Source organism: Delphinus delphis, chromosome 10 (genome assembly GCF_949987515.2).
Source record: "Delphinus delphis chromosome 10, mDelDel1.2, whole genome shotgun sequence".
NCBI classification, from domain to species: Eukaryota; Metazoa; Chordata; class Mammalia; order Artiodactyla; family Delphinidae; genus Delphinus; species Delphinus delphis.
Window position 1 is genome coordinate 56,447,412 of NC_082692.2, and position 22,770 is coordinate 56,470,181.

The 22,770-nt window shown below is 36.6% G+C and overlaps 1 protein-coding gene across 1 annotated transcript in view; it reads left to right on the top strand.

Annotated features, from left to right (window-relative positions):
• Positions 1-22,770, top strand: part of OXSR1 (oxidative stress responsive kinase 1) — a 101,339-nt gene that overhangs the window by 66,979 nt on the left and 11,590 nt on the right. Inside the window, exons 6-12 of the mRNA XM_060022187.1 lie at positions 20-129; positions 2,622-2,723; positions 6,583-6,716; positions 10,660-10,708; positions 11,326-11,391; positions 15,536-15,658; positions 19,739-19,774. Of these exons, the coding sequence (XP_059878170.1) occupies positions 20-129; positions 2,622-2,723; positions 6,583-6,716; positions 10,660-10,708; positions 11,326-11,391; positions 15,536-15,658; positions 19,739-19,774 (620 nt within the window). The remainder of the gene's footprint in view (positions 1-19; positions 130-2,621; positions 2,724-6,582; positions 6,717-10,659; positions 10,709-11,325; positions 11,392-15,535; positions 15,659-19,738; positions 19,775-22,770) is intronic.

Sequence of the window (22,770 nt, forward strand, 5' to 3'; positions counted from 1 at the left end):
CTGTTGTATTCTATTTTAGACTTTGGAGTTAGTGCTTTTTTAGCAACTGGTGGTGACATTACCCGAAATAAAGTTAGAAAAACCTTTGTTGGAACCCCTTGCTGGATGGCACCTGAAGTTATGGAACAGGTACTGTGTCTTTTGTCTTTTTAAAACGATTTGGGGTTTTGTTACAAAATTGAAAAAATTGAGTAGTGTTTGCTTTTGTTTGTTCTACTAGGTTAGCTTTGGGAAGTACGTCTCTGTTCCTTAAGACTGGTCCGTGCTTAAAAAAAAAACAAAAAAACTCTAGAATCTTAACAAAGGACATATGAATCTCAAGATTTATACAAAAGGCAACCTAAGGAATAATATAATCAAGATTGATTTAATGCTAATATCCTTAGTACAAATTAAATGACCTGACTTTTTTTACATGTAGTTTCATTGCTATGGCTCTTGAAGGACTAGTTTTCTCCAAGTCCCTCTTTCCCGGTTGTCAAACAAACTGTAGTCTGATGTCGCTCATCCCATCACCTAATGGAAACTGCTGTTTCTCCAATCCAGTGCTCATTTTTTTGCTCCTTGTTTCGCTCTCTTTGTGGCATTTGAAACTGTTGACCTTTTCCCCCTTTACTCACATCCTTAGCTTCCTCATTCTTCATCTACTTGTCGGGCCATTTCTCTGGCTTCTCTTCTGGCTTTCCTTCTACTGCTAAATGACACTGCTCCCCAGCACCTTGTTTCTGACTCTTCTGTTCTCTGACGACACATACTATTTTCATCTCCACTTCCCACCTGTTAATTATTTCTAAATTATATCCAGTCGAGTCTTGTTTTTTAAGCCTCCGGATAGATATTTCCAATTCCCTATAGATGTTTTACATAAATGTCTTATGTCAAACTCAGTATGTAGAACTGAATCTACTTTTTATTCTGTTACAATAAAATACAATACAGTACAGGCCTATATTGACCCTGTTGGTGAGGGAAGGCTTCCCATGCTAGGGTTATGGGGATGGCTGAATGCACAGCACCTGACACTGGGCCTAATGAGATTGACAGCAGTTTATTATTTGTATGTACACATATCTGGAGGCAGAGGACACTGCATGCCCCACGGGGTTGCACTTAGGAAGGAAAAGAACAAACAGTTGCTGTAGGAGACAGGCTTTGTAGTATCAAGAGAGTGATATGCCCTTTGGTTTCCTTGTGAAGGTGTGATTGGCTTGTTTGAACAATTCTGAGGGCTGGCAGGGAAACCTGCTACTCAGGAATAAACAGGAACTGTACCTGATGCATTTGATATGCAGGGTTGTTGGGCCTAGGGGGCCTTCTCCTTGGGAGGAGACTGGGGAAGGGAACTTTCGCTTACGTCAGTAGAGGTCCTCCTGTTTACCCAATGTTGAAGCAGCACGTAATATGGAGCTTTAATTTTAGGTCTCAAACCACACACTCCCCAAACCTGTTTCTCCTCCTATATTGCTTAGGATAGAAAATTAAAATATTTAATTATATAATATGCTGGTGACAGTATAAAGGAGAGAAATTTGGCAACATATTCACACCAACAACTTTAAAAATATTCTCACCCTTGGTAACTTTTTTCATTCTAAAAATTAAGGTGATAAAACAATACCATAACACAGAGGAATTAATGGGGAGGGTGTGGGACATATATGTAATGGAGTGTTACGCAGCCATAAAAAGGAACAAAATTGGGTCATTTGTAGAGATGTGGATGGACCTGGAGACTGTCATACAGAGTGGGGTGAGTCAGAAAAAGAAAAACATTAACGCATATATGTGGAATCTAGAAAAATGGTGTAGATGATCTTATTTGCAAAGCAGAGATAGAGACACAGATGTGGAGAACAGGCATGTGGACGCCAAGGGGGAAGGGGGGGTGGGATGAACTGGAAGATTGGGATTGATATATATACACTATTGATACTGTGTATAAAATAGATAACTAATAAGAACCTACTGTGTAGCACAAGGAACTCTACTCAGTGCTCTCTGGTGACCTAAGTGGGAAGGAAATCCAAAAAAAAGGGGATATATGTATACGTGTGGCTGTTCACTTTGCTGTACAGTAGAAACTAGCACGGCATTGTGAAGCAACTATACGCCAATAAAAATTAATTTAAAAAAAGAAAAAAACAATACCATAACATAGGAAATTGGGAAAACTATGTCTAAGACTGCCTAACACTTTTTTTTGTTCTAGTTCTTTCTAGTTTTTTTCTTTAATAGGCTATATATCTGTTTGTAATAGGATCAGAACTTATGAAAACTTTTGTAATCGTTTTTCTTCATAAGTGCTTTATCATATAACATCATAAAGTGGTTTTCCGTATTTTCATATAGAATTCATTAATTTTGCTTTTAGTTGAGTGTATAATATTTTTTTAAGTGAATATACCATACTTAACTATTTCCCCATTGTTGGTGAACATTCATTCAGTTTTCTTTCTTTCCTTTTCTTTTTTCCTCTTACCAAGTATATTTGGCTTTTGCCAACTTTAGATTATATTTTATTGGCTTAAAATTTATGGTTCTTGATACATATTAGAAGCTCTCTTTTAAAAGTGCTTTTAGGGTGGTAAAAATAATCTTGTACATCTCTCTGTTCTGTACAGGTCCGGGGTTATGATTTTAAAGCTGACATCTGGAGTTTTGGGATCACAGCAATTGAACTGGCCACAGGGGCAGCTCCTTATCATAAGTATCCGCCAATGAAGGTGAAGCTCACATTCAAAATACTACCCCAGCTCATGCCTCAATTCTCTTTCAGAGCCTTACTTCATTTGGCATTCTTTTTTTGTTGTTGTTCTCCTTCACTTTATTTATTTAACATCTTCATTGGAGTATAATTGCTTTACAATGGTGTGTTAGTTTCTGCTTTATAACAAAGTGAATCAGCTATACATATACATATATCCCCATATCTCTTCCCTCTTGCATCTCCCTCCCACCCTCCCTATACCACCCCTTTAGGTGGTCACAAAGCACCGAGCTGATCTCCCTGTGCTATGTGGCTGCTTCCCACTAGCTAGCTTTTTTTTTTTTTTTTTTTTTTTTTTGCGGTATGCGGGCCTCTCACTGTTGTGGCCTTTCCTGTTGTGGAGCACAGGCTCCGGACGCGCAGGCTCAGTGGCCGTGGCTCACGGGCCCAGCTGCTCCGCGACATGTGGGATCCTCCCAGACTGGGGCATGAACCCGTGTCCCCTGCATCGGCAGGCGGACTCTCGACCACTGCGCCACCAGGGAAACCCTAGCTAGCTATTTTACATTTGGTAGTGTATATATGTCCATGCCACTCTCTCACTTCATCCCAGCTTACCCTTCCCCCCACCCCATGTCCTCAAGTCCATTCTCTACGTCTGCATCTTTATTCCTGTCCTGCCCTTGGGTTCTTCAGAACCTTTTTTTTTTTTTAAGATTCCATATATATGTGTTAGCATACAGTATTTGTTTTTCTCTTCCTGACTTACTTCACTCTGTGACAGACTCTGGGTCCATCCACCTCACTACAAATAACTCAATTTCGTTTCTTTTTATGACCGAGTAATATTCCAATGTGCCACATTTTCTTTATCCATTCATCTGTCAATGGACACTTAGGTTGCTTCCATGTCCTGGCTATTGTAAATAGAGCTGCAATGAACATTGTGGTACATGACTCTTTTTGAATTATGTTTTGCTCAGAGTATATGCCCAGTAGTGGAATTGCTGGGTCATATGGTAATTCTATTTTTAGTTTTTTAAGGAACCTCCATACTGTTCTCCATAGTGGCTGTATCAATTTACATTCCCACCAGCAGTGCAAGAGGGTTCCCTTTTCTCCACACCCTCTCCAGCATTTATTGTTTGTACAGTTTTTGATGATGGCCATTCTGACTGGTGTGAGGTGATACCTCATTGTAGTTTTGATTTGCTTTTCTCTAATGATTAGTGATGTTGAGCATCCTTTCATGTGTTTGTTGGCAATCTGTATCTTCTTTGGAGAAATGTCTTTTTAGGTCTTCTGCCCATTTTTGGATTGGGTTGTTTGTTTTTTTGATATTGAGCTGCATGAGCTACTTGTAAATTTTGGAGATTAATCCTTTGTCAGTTGCTTCATTTGCAAATATTTTCTCCCATTCTGAGGGTTGTCTTTTCGTCTTGTTTATGGTTTCCTTTGCTGTGCAAAAGCTTTTAAGTTTCATTAGGTCCCATTTGTTTATTTTTGTTTTTATTTTCATTTCTCTAGGAGATGGGTCAAAAAGGATCTTGCTGTGATTTATGTCTATGTTTTCCTCTTAGAGTTTTATAGTGTCTTGCCTTATATTTAGGTCTTTAATCCATTTTGAGTTTATTTTTGTGTATGGTGTTAGGGAGTGTTCTAATTTCATTCTTTTAATGTAGCTGTCCAGTTTTCCCAGCACCACTTATTGAAGAGGCTGTCTTTTCTCCATTGTATATTCTTGCCTCCTTTGTCAAAAATAAGGTGACCACATGTGTATGGGTTTATCTCTGGGCTTTCTATCCTGTTCCATTGATCTGTATTTCTGGTTTTGTGCCAGTACCATACTGTCTTGATTACTGTAGCTTTGTAGTATAGTCTGAAGTCCGGGAGCCTGATTCGTTTGACATTCTTATCCATAGAATTCTGCCCTGCATTCCTTCTAACTCCTGTAGCAGTTAAAATCTCTATTAGATATTTGGTATTTAGCATTGGGTGACTTTACATTGTAGTTGAGCTTTTTATATGATGACTCACCATCTCCTGACTGTGTAACTAGTTTGATATTAGGATCTGTTGTGTCTTATTTTAGGGTGTGTTCCCCACAGTCACTTGTGTAGAACAGCCTCAGTGGGGATGATGATCATTTCTACTTTATAAGGTTGTTGGAAGGGTTACATGTTAATAGTAATTATCACTAACATTGATTCAGCACTTATCTGTGCCAGGCACTGTTTTTAAGTGCTTTTAAGTGTTTTAAGTGCTTTTTATATGTTAAATAAGATCCATGCAAAGTGTTCATGTGCCATACATATATATCATTCTCACTGTTATTGAATAAAAGTTTGCTTTGAAGTAGGACATTAAGGAGCTTTTATTAAAAGGCCTTTTATATCCTGAAGGAGTAGTTACCTGAAACGTAGTTTTTAATCCTAATGCCCCAACGTTAGTAATAAATGAGTTTTTTGTGTTTCAAGATGGTTCTGCCAGTACTGTTGGCAGCCATTTTTATCTGTGTGACCCCTTAATTATAATATGCACATGAATTCTATTTGTTTGTAACTGTAGCTGTTGTTTATAGTTCTGCTTGATCTCTTTACAAAATGCCCTATGACTGTTTAAATTGGTGACCACCGTTGTGAATTTTTGTCATAGTGATATTATTCATATATCTATGTTCTTGGTGCATTTTAGAACCTTTAAAATGTTATTTTGTCCCCTTTAACAATGTAGAGAGGGACAAAACCAGTAAGCAGATAGTATGAAAACCCTCTCTATATCTGCATATTCAAAACATATGTATATTGACCTATATATTTGATGCGTGAAAGGTTAGTGATATTTTAAGGCCACGGTTTTTTCTTAAAGGTCAAGATGCCTAGGTGTAAGTGAATATTCACAAGGTTTTGAAAAGGATGGTTTTTTAATAACTGTAAGGTGGGAGGCTATTTTTAGGTCCAAGAAATGGCTTATTTTTAAAAAGAGATGGGGGAGGAAGATGAGGTTTACTTTATATCATTGTAGGCAGTGACTCCTGCAGTTGTAGCCAGACATATACATGTTAAGCTGTTTGCTCAAAACGAGAAATACTGCCAATCTTAGTAGTTCCCTTTCAGTAAATATAAATTGAATCTGAATAGCAAGTAATAATTCTGATTATAGCCTTTTAATTTTGGTGTTGACTTTGTGCTCAGAAAAATGGCTTATATTCTTATTAAAAAGTCAAACAGTATAGAAAAACACAAATCATCCCAAATTCCACCATATAAATGTGACCTTTATTATTTACATCTCTATGCATCAAGATAGTATGTTGCCATGTCAGTCAAAGAAGGAAGAGATTTCGGATGGACAGTTGCTGCAGGGAAGGTAGGAAGAATGCAAACTAAAAGAGGCTGTAGTTTTGTTAACTGGGACATCATCAGTGATTTCTATGATTGAAGTTTCTGAGGAGTTCTGGGAAGAGGAGGTCAGGTTACAAGGGGTCAGGTTGGAACAGAGCCATGAATAGGTAAAGTCAGCAAGGTCACACTCTTAATTTTGCTATGGTTTTAATTTTTTTTAAGATAGTTTGCTGGTATAAGAATGGGGACAGAGGACATGAAGAAAGGATTCCAACTAAAGGACATACAGTACAATGTTGATACAGTTGAGCCCTTGTAGGCACATGCCTGGGAAGCCAACTATCTATAAGATACTATTTATGTGGAAAACACCTAAATAACTCTAGTTTCCAAACAACTGGTCTAGATGTGAACTTTTAGAAAATGAAATCTGCTCGTATGTTTGGAGGTTGTCTATATTGAAAAAACTTGGCCGCAATATTTACTTTACTGAGTCTTCTGAAGTTTATATTGTATTAAAAATTCTTACAGGTTTTAATGCTGACACTGCAGAATGATCCTCCTTCTTTGGAAACTGGTGTTCAAGATAAAGAAATGCTGAAGAAGTATGGAAAATCATTTAGAAAAATGATTTCATTGTGCCTTCAAAAGGATCCAGAAAAAAGGTAAAATATGAGATAAAGCTTACTTTTCTCTTCATCTAATATATAAACCATTGGGGAAGCCTAAGAATCACATACATACATGCCATACATACATACATGCACAGTGAATTCAAAGGAACTAAATACAAACATTAGGGAAAAAATGCACAGACCATTATACTAGATTGGAATGAGTGAATTACTTTCTCCCTTCTTTTTAGTATACAGTGTACCCTAAATAGTTAAGCTATTTCCTGGTTAATTTCTTATAATTATAAATTTCTATGTTACTGAAATGCCAAGTTAGTGGGAGGGCTTATTTTCAATTTGCATTTAAGAGTTGTAAGTAAAGCAGTATCTTAATGCTCTTTACAATTTTAATAACAAGAGCAATATACATAGCAAATATTATATTTAATGTCGAATAGTCATACTTATTTCCTTACTAGAAAGATATTTTAGTTAAGTGGACCAAAAAGTCAAAGAGCTTATTGTTAACATTAGAAAAATTGGGTGGCATGTAGGTAAGAGAAACATGATCATCTAATGTGTGTATCTTCATGAATTAAACAGAAGCATAGAATGTTGAAGATCATTGAATACAATCTTTTATCTTTGAGGTCAACCAAAACTCCTGATTTCTAACCTTGGGCCCTGTTCCCACTCTGTCTTATTTTTCTGTTTCACATAGTATATACATAGTCCACTCAGTTTCTTAGCACTAAGAGGTCTTTAATTTTGATTTTTCTAAAGCTCAACAAAAGTAAAAGATTTGAACTGACATCCTTGATCATGTCTTTAGTATATATAATGGGCTTCAAAATTTACTGTTGGAAATATTGGAAAGGGTAAGAAAATAGGCAGTAAAATTCAAACCTTTGTTTTTAGAACTTTTTTTCTCTTTCTGAATAAATTGGTATAAAACATAGGTAATGCTTTTGCTTCTGCCAAGTTAGTTGACTAAAATAACAGAATTCTCTTGTTACAAACACCCAGAAATGCTGGCTAAATCTATCAAACTTAAAAAACCAAATACAGAGATGAACTTGCAATAAAGAGATGTCTTCAGATGCCAGAATTAATAAGGAAGCCATAAATCCAAGAACTATCATAAACTAATTCTGTGGCTCCCCTCAGTAGGACACTATTCATTCCAATAACCTACTGGTTTGGATTTTTAACTTCCAAGTGGGGACTGGAAATGAGATATTGGGCCTACCCAATGGGGATTTTGAACTGAGATCTCTGCTTAAAGCTAGGACATTCAGAAGTCTGCATCCTGAGTAAAAGGAGAGACCAAAAAACAAAAAAAAAATCTGTCCATCATCACAGAGACACAACAGAAATCTTTCCTGAATAATCCAGCCCTCTGACCTGGACATTCTGTAGGTTTACAGTCTGAATTTATACCCATATTATCCAGGAATCCACAGGATTAGAAAGTAAAACAGTTATTACTAAGCCAGTTTTATTTCTGGCAGAAGCAATTGGAAACTGCACTGTTAGAATACTTCCAAAACTCAGGTCCATGAGATTCTTTTTTTCGTTTTTTAAATTTTATTTATTTTTGGCTGTGTTGGGTCTTTGTTGCTGCGTGCAGGCTTTCTCTAGCTGCGGCGAGCGGGGGCTACTCTTTGTTGTGATACATGGGCTTCTCATTGCGGTGGCTTCTCTTGTTGCGGAGCACAGGCTCTAGACACACGGGCTTCAGTAGTTGCAGCACGCGGGCTTTGTAGTTGTGGCGTGCGGGCTCAGTAGTTTTGTCACATGGGCTTAGTTGCTGCGTGGCATGTGGGATCTTCCCGTACCAGGGACTGAACCTGTGTCCCCTGCATTGGCAGGCAGATTCTGAACCACTGCACTGCCAGGGAAGTCCCCTATGAAATTCTTGCACTGAAGAGATCACAATCCAGAATTACAAAACGCACAGTGTAACACTACCGCTGTGAACTAGAAGCAACATTCGAAGAAATAACAGCTGAGAATTTTCTGAATTGATGAAATACCTTTATTTTCAGGCTAAGGAAATATCACCCCAGATTCCAAGTGGTATCCCTCTTTTCCCACTTGTACACATTGTCATGAAACTACTGGACACAAAGGCAAAGAGAAGCTCTTAAATGCGACCTGAGAGAACAGATTACGTACTGAGGAATAGCAGGCAGATTGACAGCCACTTCCCCAAAAACAACAGTCAAGGCCAGAATATACTGGAACAGTGCTGAGAAAAAAAAAGCTGTTAACCCAGAATTCTCCATCTAGTCAAACTATCATTCAACAGTAAGCATGAAATTAAGTTATTTTTCAGACAAAAATTGAGTTTTCTAGTCATGTTTTAATCACTTAAAGAACTCCTCTAAAGTGTACTTTAGAAAAAAGGAAGTGAACCTAGAAGAAAAGAATGAATCATAAACAACAGTGTTGTGCAAACTGTTGAACATTTTGAAATTGTGACTGAATGAAAAAAATAGGAATGGTAATGTCTACTTTCAGTTTGCATAGCACTTCCACACTGACTCTCTCTTTTAATCTATAAGAATCCTCTGAGGCCCTGGTTCTCAAGCTTGAGTACATATTGGTATCACCTGGGGAGTTCTAAAAACTGCTGATGCCCAGGTTTGCCCCCACAGATTCTGCTTTAAGTGTTAAGGGGAACAGCCTGGGCATCAGGATTTTTTTTTTTTAAATAAGATAAGACTTTATTTCTCTCTTGTGTAACAGTTCACATGTGGTATGACAACTCTATTTCAGAAGGGCAATCCAAAACGTAGGCTGCTTCTACCTTGTTGCTCTGACATAGCTAGAATATGACCCTCATGTCTTTAGTCCCAAGGATTTTTTTTTTTTAACTCCCAGATATTGTAATGCACAGCAGTGTTTAAGAACCACTGCTTTTAAGGACTTGGCCAGGTAATACTGAACCTTAGAGAAGTGATTTGCTCAAGATTACATGGTAGGTATGTGGCGTTAATCAGGTCCAGTTTCTTAAGTGTAGTATTTATTATTTATTCTCAGTCATACTAGTTTGTGAAATGGACAACAGTGCCTTTATGCCAATGAAGTAAGACTGTACACAGTTGAGTTAAAAACTGAGTTTAGGGCTTCCCTGGTGGCTCAGTGGTTAAGAGTCCGCCTGCCAATGCAGGGGACACAGATTCGAGCCCTGGTCCAGGAAGATCCCACATGCCACGGAGCAACTGAGCCCGTGCGCCACAACTACTGAGCCTGCGCTCTAGAGCCCACAAGCTACAACTACTGAGCCCATGCACCGCATTTACTGAAGCCCACGCACTCTAGAGCCCGTGCTCCACAACAAGAGAAGCCACCACAGTGAAAAGCCCACGCACAGCAACGAAGAGTAGCCCCTGCTCGCCACAACTAGAGAAAGCCTGCACACAGCTACGAAGACCCAACACAGCCAAAAATAAGAAAAAAATAAGTAAAAATAAATTAATTTAAAAAAACCTGAGTTTAGATTAAATTGGGGGACTATACGTTACTCTTAGAATCTTCAGTTTTTTTAAAGGAAATTGTGAAATTATTTTTAAAAAATATGTAGTTACCTAAGTTGAAGGCTTGCAAGCAACCATGTGGCAAGAAGCACAGGGCTTGATTTGTGAGTTTAAATATATTTTTTTGCCTCGTTAAAGCAGATAAAGCCAACTTCTTGGGAAATAATATTAAATAGCAAATATATTGAAAGCCACTAAGAAATCATGCTTTTAAAAGAAACATTTCACTAATGAATTTTTGAAAGAGCCTACAATAATTATTATCAGAACATTTCTATTTGAGTTTTTTAATTTTGTTCGATGTCTTGTACTGAGTTTATCCTTTTTGGTTTTTAGTAGGTTGAGGACAGTGGAGTACACTGAGTTTTTATCTTGATGCTCAAGAAATCATTTTTGAAAATGAAAACCCACATTCCACTTGAATTTATAAAAACTTTCTTTTCTGGTTTTAGACCAACAGCAGCAGAACTGTTAAGGCACAAATTTTTCCAAAAAGCAAAGGTAGGACATTCTAACTTGATTTCATGTGTTCATATGATCCTTCTCAATTACCTAAATTAGGTTCACTGTTCAGATGTTGCATTAAGATGATTATTTTTGGAAGAATGATGGTAGATCAAATAATTGCTGAGGGCACTATTTATATAATCTTTGGTATATAAGATAAATGTATTTTTCATATAAATTAAGTGTCAGGTAAAACTTAAAACAGGAAAAATGAATATTAAACTTTACCATTATAAATAAAATCTGTGGAAAATTCTGTGAAATATACTGAACTCGCATTTCAGGGTTTACTACTAAATTAGTAAACATCTCATTTCCCAAAGATGTGGGTTAAGTAGGATGTTACTGTAGTTGGGAAATGTGGGACCATGATCCCAAAGGACATATGTTAAAGCAAACTTTTCATAGATAATGGTTTTTACAGTACACTAAAGATTTTTCTCAATTTATAAAGTCATGGTAGTAATATACTAAGGAGCTTCCAAAGCTTTTTTCAAACTTCTTTATAAAACAGTTACTATATCACATTTTAATTGTGAATATTTCTGTGTCAGTTATTTTGTTCAATAAAAACTTCTTGTGAGAAGAAAATACTTATTTTTCCTCTCCAGAATAAAGAATTTCTTCAAGAAAAAATATTGCAGAGAGCACCAACCATTTCTGAAAGAGCTAGAAAGGTAAATGGGGATTTTACTCAGTTTTTCTGGGAAATTACTTAGAATAGATTTACTTTTGCATTTTGAAAGTATATTTAACTAATACTGTGTTAACAGTATGAGTATTACTCATTTTCTTTCAGTCTTATCTTTAGCATTCTTTGATATATTCTTTTAGCAATAGTCTACTGTATGCCTTGGTATTACTCCACTATCAACTAGAATGAAAAGGTATGTTACGTAATTAATGAATTAATTCTAAATTCTGTTAAATCACTGTTTGCAACTACCAGAGTAAGTTGTAAAGTTGTGAAGTTTCTTCACACCATACAAAAACAATGAAGACACCACTTCACACCCACTAGGATAACTATATCAAAAAAGACAAACAATAACAAGTGTTGCTAAAGATGTAGAGAAATTGGAGCCCTTACACATTACTGACGGGAATGGAAAATGGTGTGGCCACTTTTAAAAAGCAGTCGGGCAGTTTCACAAAAGGCTAAACAAAGTTGCCATATGACCCAGCAATTCCACTCCTAGTCACACCCAAGAGCATTGAAAACATATACACATAAAAATATGTACATGGGTCCAATCGCCGTCAGCCGAGGGCTGGCGGAGGGACACACCCATGGCTGGGAAGTTGGCGGAGAAGAAAAATCCACCATGGGTACTTCCGGGGATTCTTCATATTGATGGAAGAAAGTGTTCAGAGTACCAAGTGAATCCCATTGAAGCCACGTGAGGGAGATAGGAGAGGCTAAATATAACCACATTAAAAACCATCAGCAATGTTGGAAACAGCTTCAAGCTGAACATACACATCTATATCCTAAGCTGCTTCGGCTGAGTGAATTTCTATTAAATAACAGTATCCTTTCTCTTGGCTGACTGGAAGAACTACATGTTTTAAGAAGAAAAGAGTTTAAAAAATTAAATAATTCAGTCTTATGTCCTTCCCCCTGACTAAAGTAGAAGCCACTTCCCCATTATTTCACGATTAATGTGAAAAAGTACAGGAACAATGAGAGGAAGTTCATCTGTTTCCAGTAGTAACATTCTGGTTTCTGTTGGAATTCCATCGGCAGCAGAAGGAAGCAGCATATACCACATGCCTCCCTATTACAATACACAAAGCTGTCAACTTTGAACTCTTTGAAATGTTAGTAAAGTAGAAAAGATGATTGTGGCTTTCCTTCAATATTATTTGGGTAACCTAGCCTTAAAATAGTGAACAAACATAAGTCCTTTACCCTTAAGGCAGGACCAAACCAAGATATTAGTGGTCTAGGTAAGCTAGTAATTTGGCATACCTTCAAATGGTTACTTTTCAGATATTCACTCAGCAGGTGTTTGGGTGAGGAGTTGGGCATGGCAGGCCTTGAGAGGGAGTGGAAAGGGGGCTGGTGGGGCCTTTCAGTTTGCATACTCTATTCAGTATAACAAAGACCATGCAACTGATCTGGCTAGATCTCCTTGGAAGGCAGTTTGGTGACCATCTGTAGATTTTCAAATATGCCCTTCCCTACTCCAAGCTGTTTATCGAGGCATTAGTAACTGCAGCATTTATAACTGCACTGGTAGCTCCTTGAAAGGTTACTGCTTTATATTCTTTTCTCTACCTTGTTGCATTCCCAAAGATGCTTTCACACTCCTTATAGATCCAGCCTCCCTTCTATACCACGTACTGAGTGTCTGTTATGTGCCAGGCACTGTGCCAGATACTAGAAATATAAAAGTGATGAAGATACTTTCCCTGCCCTTAAGGACACACCTTGGGTAGGGGAAAGATTTACAAACAAATAATACAATACCACAGTGATGAAGCCTGTAGCAGTAAAATGGTTATTACTAGATATTACTGGTAAAATGCTCTGAAATCCTTTCTTAAAATAGAAGGTATTTTGAATTTGCCTTTATCTCTGGAAATCTTACCTTGGGTAAGGACTGGAATGAAAAGAGAGTAATGTTAAAAAAAAATATGTACATGAATGTTCATAGAAGTATTCTTCATAACTAAAAAGTGGAAACAACCTGAATGTCCATCTATTATAAATGGATATATAAAATGTCATGTACCTATACAATGGAATATTATTCAGAAATAATGAATGAAGTACTGATACATGCCATAACATGGGTGTACCTTTAAAACATTATGCTAATTGAAAGACATATTCTATGATTCCATTTATGTGAACTATCCAGAATAGGCAAATGTATAGAGACAGAAAGTAGATTATTGGTTGCCTAGGACTTGAGCAGATTGTAGGGAAAAGGGCAGTGACTGCTAATGGGTATGGGATGTTTTTTGGGGGGTGGAGGGAGTGATGAAAATGACCAAAATTTGATTGTGGAGATGGTTTCACAGCTCTGAATATACTAAAAATCATTGGATTATAATACCTTAAATGGGTCAATTTTACGATATATGAATTATATCTCTGTAAAGCTGTTACTTTTAAAAAAGAAGCATTTAGAGAATGGCGCTACCACCAATGGCTCTTGGAAATTGAAAACATTATAGAAGAAATGAAAAAACTTCTTTACAAAGATTTTAGGGTAAAGTTGAGGAATTTCCCAGAAAACAGAGCCAAAAGGCCAAGAGATAGATAACAGAAAAGATGAGGACATTAGAAGATTATTTGAGAAGCCTCAATATTTGAGTTAAAAGAGTTCCAGAAAAGGAGAACTGAGAAAAACAGAAGAAAAGAAATTACTGAAAAAATAATTCAAGAAAAATTTTCTGAATTTCCAGATTGAAAGAGCCCAAGTACCCAGCACAGTGAATGAAAATAGACCAACAGTAAGGCACATTTACCATGGTAGCTCATAATACCGGAGACGAAAAGAAGATGTGTAGCTTTCCAGAGAAGGGGGACAGGGCATGGACAGGATCGGGGTCATAATGACCTCAGCAGCATCTCTGGAAGCCACATCACAATGCAGCACTATTTCAACATTATGAAAAAAAAATGTTTTCTAACCCAGATTTTTTTTTTAACCAGTCAGACTGTAAGTGAAGTGTGGGAATAGAATCAAGTTATGTTCAGAAATGCTTGGCTTTAATAAATGTGCCATGTTGATAGTAGAGGAAGTGTTTAAAGTAAGAACAGGGAAGTCATGTGATCTAGGAAGCATGGTCCTCTAGATGACGGTAGAGTGAGATCTAAAGTACCAGACCTGGTGTCAGTCTGGTGGAACAGATCAGGAGGCTCTGGTGAGAGGCTTTCTCAAGAAGATAATACTGATGAATACCTAATATATGTGAATATGGTGAGAGGAGATTTACACAGCAGGGAGAGAATTGAGGGATGAATATGACAAGTAAGAAATAAGCAAATATTAACTCCAGGGGAAATTAAAAAATTATGCAGAAAAGAAAAGTAATTGTAATATATAATAAGGTTCACCTGTATAGTTTATATAATCATGTTATATAAACACTGAATATTGATTTAAGCAAAATTACAATGTATCTTGAAAAAAGAGTAGGGGATTGATAATAGGGTTTAATTCTCATTTGCATAGCAGGAAGTTCAATAGATAATTCCTAAAACTAGAAAATCAAGGGGTAATAATAAGAACAGGTTACTCAGAGAGATAAATATAAATTCCAAAAGAATAAGCTAACATGAATTGAAAGTGGTTGCCTGTGAGGAAGAATATGAAAGTTAGGGGACTGCTCTTTTTCTTAACAACACTTGCATAGTTGTAGTACTTTTGAAACTATGGAGGTATAATTGTGATTTTAAACATTAAAATTGAAAAAAAAGAGCAGCATCTTCTTTATCTTGGGTTTATTTATTTGAGGGCTTAAACTCCACCCCCCCACACCTTTTTTCAGTGTCTCAAGATATGAAACCATTAATCAGATTTGACCTGTGACTTCACATAAGAAGGATTTGGATGATGTGCAGGCTCAGAATATGGGAGTACAGGGAGGGTCAGTGGTTGTGAGTAAAGACAAATAGTGGAGATTATGAACAGAAAGCAAGTGAAGGATGGAGGATGTGAGTTTATATAGGAAAACTTCTCTATTGGGAAAATTATTATCTGCTTACAACATTGAAGTAATAGAAGGAGAGAGAATATGGCTGACTTTTCTATATAGTAAGTGTCAAACACTACCATAGTCCACGTCTCTCTTCCTAATGAGCAGGTTCGGAGAGTACCAGGTTCCAGTGGCCGTCTTCATAAGACAGAAGATGGTGGCTGGGAGTGGAGTGATGATGAATTTGATGAAGAAAGTGAGGAAGGGAAAGCAGCAATTTCACAACTCAGGGTAAGTTTTGTTAAACTATATGCTTTAGCTAGAGTTCTATCTTTTTGTCTGAAGCCTCTGAGATAATACTATATTCTGTGGTTCTGTTCAGTTTAACCAGCTAAAATATAAAAAATACAGACAGAATTTTCTTGAACAACTTATTAACAACAGGAGCCCAAGTAATTCTACATGGAAAAGGGGACTGGCATATCTGTTTTACTGTGATAATATTTAGGGTATATAAAAATGACCTAAATCGAGAAATAAAAACTATAGTGTCTGAGATGAAAACACACTGGATTAGATGAATGGCTGATTAAACACTGCAGAAGAAAAGATTAGAGAATTTGAAAGCCTAACAATTGAAACTTTGTCCCTAAAGTCTGTTAACTTTCTACCTGAAGAGGAACAGTGCACCTCTTCTTCAATTGGTATATCCTGGATCGTGTGTGCGAGTGTGTTAGTTTTTGCTAGAAGTGGACACCAAGACATGAAGTGAGCAAATACTATTTGAAAAATGGCGCTGATAGACTTGCTCAGTGCAGGGTTGCCACAAACCTTCAATTTGTAAAAAAATGCAATATCTGCAAAGCATAATAAAGCCTAGTGCAATAAAATGAGGTGGGCCTATATCTTAAAAGAATTTGTTCCAACATTTTCTTGTTTGTATTGTTTCCAGTATTAAATCTGCTTGTATACTTACCTTTTCATTTATAAGTCACATTTGTTTTTACTCTGGCTGCTTTTAAGATATTTTTCTTTATGAATGGTTTTGAGCAATTTGACATGGTATGCCTAGGTGTATCTTTTTTTTTTTTTTCCATGTTTCATGTTTAGGGTTTATTGAGCTTCTTGGATCTTTGGGTTTACAGTTTTTTAATCAAGTTTGGAAAGTTTTCAGCCATTACATTTTCTTTTTTTTTAATATTTATTTATTTGTTTATTTATTTATTTGGCTGCACTGGGTCTTAATTGTGGCACGTGGGATCTTCATTGCCACATGTGGGATCTAGTTCCCTGACCAGGGATTGAACCTGGGCCCCCTGCATTGGGAGTGTGGAGTCTTAACCACTAGACCACCAGGGAAGTCCCTCAGCTATTACATTTTCAAATGCTTTTTCTGTCCTTCCACCTTGGAGAGTCCAATAGCATGTATATTAGGCTGCTTAAAGTCATCTGACTGCTCACTGATCGTCTTTTCATGTTTTAAAAATTCTTTTTCCCTCAGTTTCATTTTGCATAGTTTCTAGTGCTGGCCTGTTCATTAGTCTTTCTTCTGCAGTGTTAATCTGCTGCTAATCTCCCATCCAGTCTCCTTTCCATCTCAGGTGTAATACGAGAATTTTGATTTGGTGTTTGATTTGGTTGTTAGTTTCTAGAAGTTTGATTTGGTGTTGTTTTGGCATCTTCAATGTCTCTACTTAACTTTTTGAAGATATGAATATATAATAATTATTTTAATGTCCTTCTCTGCTAATTCTAACATCCAAGTCAGTTTGGGGGCAGTTTTCTTTTCACTGTGGCTTGAAAAGTGTTTTTGAGAGTTGAGTAAATAGAGGTAAGAGATCAAGGCAGATAAAATTTGATAAGGTAGAGTACCAAGGAGGAGAGAGCTACCCAGAGAAAGAAGCTTAGAGCTTCCCTTTTGAGTATTCAGCAGCATACTTATCAGTGACTATATGTGAGAAAACTACCCATGTGGAGAAAGTGCCCAGCACTCACACAGCCAGGAACAGCAGTTAGACTGGAGAAACTTATAATTCACAGGGCATTTGGTAGAGTGCTTAGTAATGGGGTGTAATATATTGCCCTAGACCGAACACTGCTCCAGACCCAACTAACAGCTCATCAAAGCAGGATCCAAAAGGATTAAACTATTTCCAAGTAACTTTACTGTATTCCAAAACAAAGCTCAAGAAGATTTATAGAAATTATCAGCATGCAACAAGGTAAAATTCACAGTTTCTGTCATCTAATCGAAGATTACAAGAGTGAACATACCTTATGCCCAGATCGTGGTTTCTAATGTCATTCCCTACTAAAGAACAAAGGCTCACTGGAGAAATGGCTGATTCCAGGGCTTACACAGGGAAAATGCAAGATAAATCTGGAATATCTTCTTTTGACAGAAAGAAAAGATCTTTTATTTTTAAAAAAGTCATAATAATATGAGCCAGGTTGAAGGAGCTCCCACTGGCCAAATTAGGGAGAATTTAACCATCAAAATCATTAAGTGTAGGAATAAATTATAAATCATTTAAAAAATAGGAATCTATAGGCCCATACTAATAATAAACAGATATATAAATACATGGGGGGGGGATGGGTTTTCATTACAGTAACTGCCAGTGCTGACTGGTAAATGTAGGAGTGGATGGGGAAGTTCATCATTTTACAGCTATCATAAAACAATCGTAAATGTTAGATCAGACAAGGATCATCAATAGGTGCTAAACATATGGGAAAATTTTGATGAACAGGATATTTACATGGTCTTAAAGTTTCTCTCCATAGATGGCCTATTAGTTGCAAGAAAAAAATACTGCGTACCTGAGAAATTAGAAAATGCCTTGACTCAATGATTAAAATTAACATCACTAATGAGGGGTAGAGGAACATGTGATTCCCTAAGATATGACACTATAGGAAGGATACGTCACTCTGTAGAATTCATTTAAGTCTGAATCATGAGGAAACATCAGACAAACCACAAATTAGGAGCATTCTATTCAAATAGAGTGTGTAGTAGGCAGGGGGGAATGATTATGTGTAGGAGGTCATTGGAAAAGTTGGATTATAGAGAGTAAATTAAAGTATTATTTTTAAATTTACTTAAGTTGATTGCTTTAGTAGTGTGAAGTTATGTAAGAGAATATCCCTATTCTTAAGTACACAGTGGGGACTTTCCTGGTGGTCCAGTGGTTAAGACTCTGCCCTCCCAATGCAGGGGGCCCAGGTTCAATCCTGGTCAGGGAACTAGATCCCTCATGCCACAACTAAAGATCCCGCACACTGCAACAAGGATCCCGCACGCAGCAACGAAGATCCCGAGTGCCACAACTAAGACCCGGCACAGCCAAATAAATAAATATTTTTAAAAAAAAGAAGAAGAGGAAGAAATACACAGTGACTATTCAGTTGTAAAGAGCTATGATTATATGCAACTTATTCTCAAATGGTACAGGACTGATTAAATATATATATTTAAAAAGAGAGAAAGTGAACACTAAATAATAAAGCACATGAGGAAAAAGGTTAGTAATGGATGAATCTGGGTAAAGGGTATAGCAGTGTTCTTTGTATTATTCTTATTCTAACAACTTTCTGTAAGTTTGAAATTATTTCCAAACAAAGTTTTTTTTAAGGTTTTGTGTTGGCTGTATACTTGCTGTAACCCATTAGCTGTTGCCTGTACCTTGATTCTCCTTAATAAAATGGTAATGAAAATTTTAAAAACCTAAACTGACCTTATAAGAAGTCTAAATTCACACTTGGTAGAATTTACCATAAATTGACGTTTGTTTAGAGATATGTTGTTGTTTTATGTATTCTCCAGTGCCTGTATCCAGAATTACTACTAACTTATGATTTACTGAATCAATTTAGCTTTAGATTTTCATATGGCATATTGTAATTAGTATTTCAATTTTGGCTCAAGAGTTTTCTTCATTAAAGCCTATAATCAGAATTACTCTGCTTTAAGAATGTGTTGGATAATTAGCTCGAATGTTTACATTTGGTTTGAGATATTATGCACATAATATGTTCATGATTAGTAGAAAGAATTGAACTTTGAAGAATGTGACCTCCCTACTAACTGATAGCTCAGTCCCATTATGTTTGCTTATAAACCTCAAGTTCTAGACTTAAAATACCGTAGGTATATTGATGCGTTACAGGCTACCTGGACAAAGAATACAGTAGTATCATGACAGTTTTCTTTTTCCAGAAAACTCTCACTAGAGTTACCGATGAGTTAATTATGGATCAGAGTGAAATGGAGTTGACTTGCATTTCAACATTCCGTGCAGTTTGGAACTGACTACAAGTAACCTGAGTTTTCAGTTAACAAGCCTCCTTTTTTTGTATTTCTTTTAGTCTCCCAGAGTGAAAGACTCATTAACAAATTCTGAGGTAAGTAGTTGTGATTATTGAATCATTAAAGTATATGTGCTTTTGTTTTGGTTTGGTTTTAATGTTAAGCACACTTTTTGGTATGTGCCTAAACGGGAATGGGAACTTACGCCAGTCGAATTTTATTAGAGCTATCGATTCTGAGTTTGAATGGATCTTTGCAGTAAATGGTGCCATTGCACTCATTTTAAAAGTGGGCCTAAAAACCCAGAATGTTCTTTTTTGCTTGCTTGACTTTATGAACGGCTATTTTTATCTTGGGCTGCTTAAAGTGGAAATTAGTCTTTTTGCATTAGCCTGTCCAGGAATCTGTCATATGCTGCCTTTGCTTTTTGGACTTTTTTCCTCAGCCTCTTGTCAAATAGATTCTGATGTCTATAGTTACTGCCTCAGTGTGATAGGGAATCCTACTAAACAGACGCCTGTTAGGCTGGCCTGCCTTATGCTCCTTACCTAAAGAAAATAATCATCTCGTGAGTATTCAATATTTGGTTTAATGGCACACATGTCTTGCTCTTAATCCAATTTGTTCTTGCCACATGCTTAAAAGTAACTATTTTTTCCACTTCATTTGTATATATAGTAATATAATTATGTACAGGATTATGTTTAAGACTGAAAATACTGTACCTCAGCTTATTACAGGCTAGCATCTGACAACTTGAATTAGAACTGCTATTCACTAAGATTTCTGGCTCTTCTTCTTGGTATGCTGTAGAATTGCATTTTTCTGCCCCTTGAAGTTACTCATGGCCGTGGCAGTTACTTTGGCCAATAAAATGTGAGCAGAAGGAAGAGCCACATTGTGATTCCCTGGGTTCCCTTGCCCCTGCCATCATGACCTGCATCCCTGCTGCAAATTTAGGTACCAAATTTAGCCTCTGCTGGCCACAGATGGACTTGAAGTGTGTGCAAGAAATAACTTTATCACCTCACACCAGTCAGAATGGCTATTATCAAAAAGACAACAAGTGTTGGTGAGGATATAGAGAAAAGAGAAGCCTCGTGCACTGTTGGTGGGAATGTAAATTGGTGCAGCCAGTATGGAAAACAGTTTCTCAAAAAATTAAAAATACAATTATATATCCCACAAATCGACTTCTGGGTATTTTCCCAAAAACACTAATTCAGAAAGATATATGCATCCCATATTCATTGCAGCATTATTTACAGTAGCTAAGATATGGAAGCAACCTAAGTATCCATCAATAGATGAATGGATAAAGAAGATATGATATATATGTATATATACACAATGAAATATTACTCAGTCAGGGACTTCCCTGATGGTCCAGTGGCCAGGTCTCTGCACTCCCAATGCAGGGGGCCCAGGTTCGATCCCTGGTCGGGGAACTAAGGTCCCACATACCGCAACCAAGAGTTCACATGCCACAACTGAGGATCACACATGCCACAACTAAGACCCAGGGCAGCCAAATAAATAAATAAATATTTTTTTAAAAAAAGAAAGAAATATTAGTCAAAGAAGGAATGAAATCTTGCCATTTGCAACAACGTGGATGGACCTTGAGGGTATTATGCTAAGTGAAATAAGTCAGAGAAAGACAAATACCATATGATGTAACTTATATGTGGAATCTGAAAAACAACAAATGAACAAACAAAACAGAAATAGTCTCATAGATACAGAGAACAAACTGGTGGTTGCCAAAGGGGAGGGGCGTGAGGGGAATTGTGAAATATGTGGGGGAGATTAAGAGGTACAAACTTCCAGTTATAAATAAGTCATGGGGATGTAATGTACCGCATAGGGAATACAGTCAATAATATTGTAATAACTTTGTAGGTGACAGATGGTAACTAGATTTATTGTAGTGATCATTTTTTAATATATAAAAATACCAATTGCTATGTTGTACACCTGAAGCTAATATACTATTGTAAGTCAATGAATTATACTTCAGTTTTTTAAAAAAGGAAAATAATTCTAAAACAAGCAAAATGTTTTCAAAAAAGTAATAACTTTTGTTCTTGTAATTTACTGAGAATTTAAGATTATTTGTTACGCTCTAACTTAACCTATCTTGACTGATTCCTAGTTTCTCAAAAATTGAATGGAAGGGTATTTTACATATTACCCAGACTTATTCTTTTTAGTCTCCTCCTTGTTCCTTTGCCTAAATAGCCTCTCCACGTGAACTTGTACATGCTCATAGTCATAGTCTCATGCTCATAACTTTGTTGTTGTTTTTTAAATTATGATAAAATACACATAACATAAAATTAACCATCTTAACCATTTTTAGTGTGCAGTTCACTGACATTAAGTACATTCACACTCTTGTGCAACCATCCCCACCATCCATCTCCAGAGTTCTTTTCATCTTGCAAAACCAGCTCTGTACCCATTAAACAATAACTCCCTATTCTCTCCTCCCCCCAGCTCCTAGCAACGTCCATTCTACTTTCTGTCTCTGAATTTGACTACTCTAGGTACCTCATAAAAGTGGAATCATACAATATTTGTCCTTTTCTGACTTGTGTATTTCACTTACATAATGCCCTCAAGGTTCATCTATGTAACATGTATCAGAATTTCCTCTTTCCTTCCCTTTTAAGGCTGAATAATATTCCATATTTGTGTGTGTGTGTGTGAACCACATTTGTTTAACCATTTATCTGTCAATGGGCATTTGGGTTTCTTCTACTTTTTGGCTATTGTGACTAATGCTGCTATGAACATGGCCACACAAATATCTGTTTGAGTCCCTGCTTTCAATTCTTTTGGGTCTATACCCAGAAGAGAATTGTTGGATTATATAGTAATTCTATTTTTAATTTTTTGAGGAACTATCATACTGTTTTCCATAACGGATGTACTATTTTACATTCCCACCTGCAATGCACAAGGTTCCAGTCTCTTCACATCCTCTCATTACTTTGTTTGGTATAACCTTTCTGTCTTGATTATAGGTATACATATATGTGCATGCAATTTGGAAGCTGTCTTTTTGAAATAGTGCTAATAGTTTTAA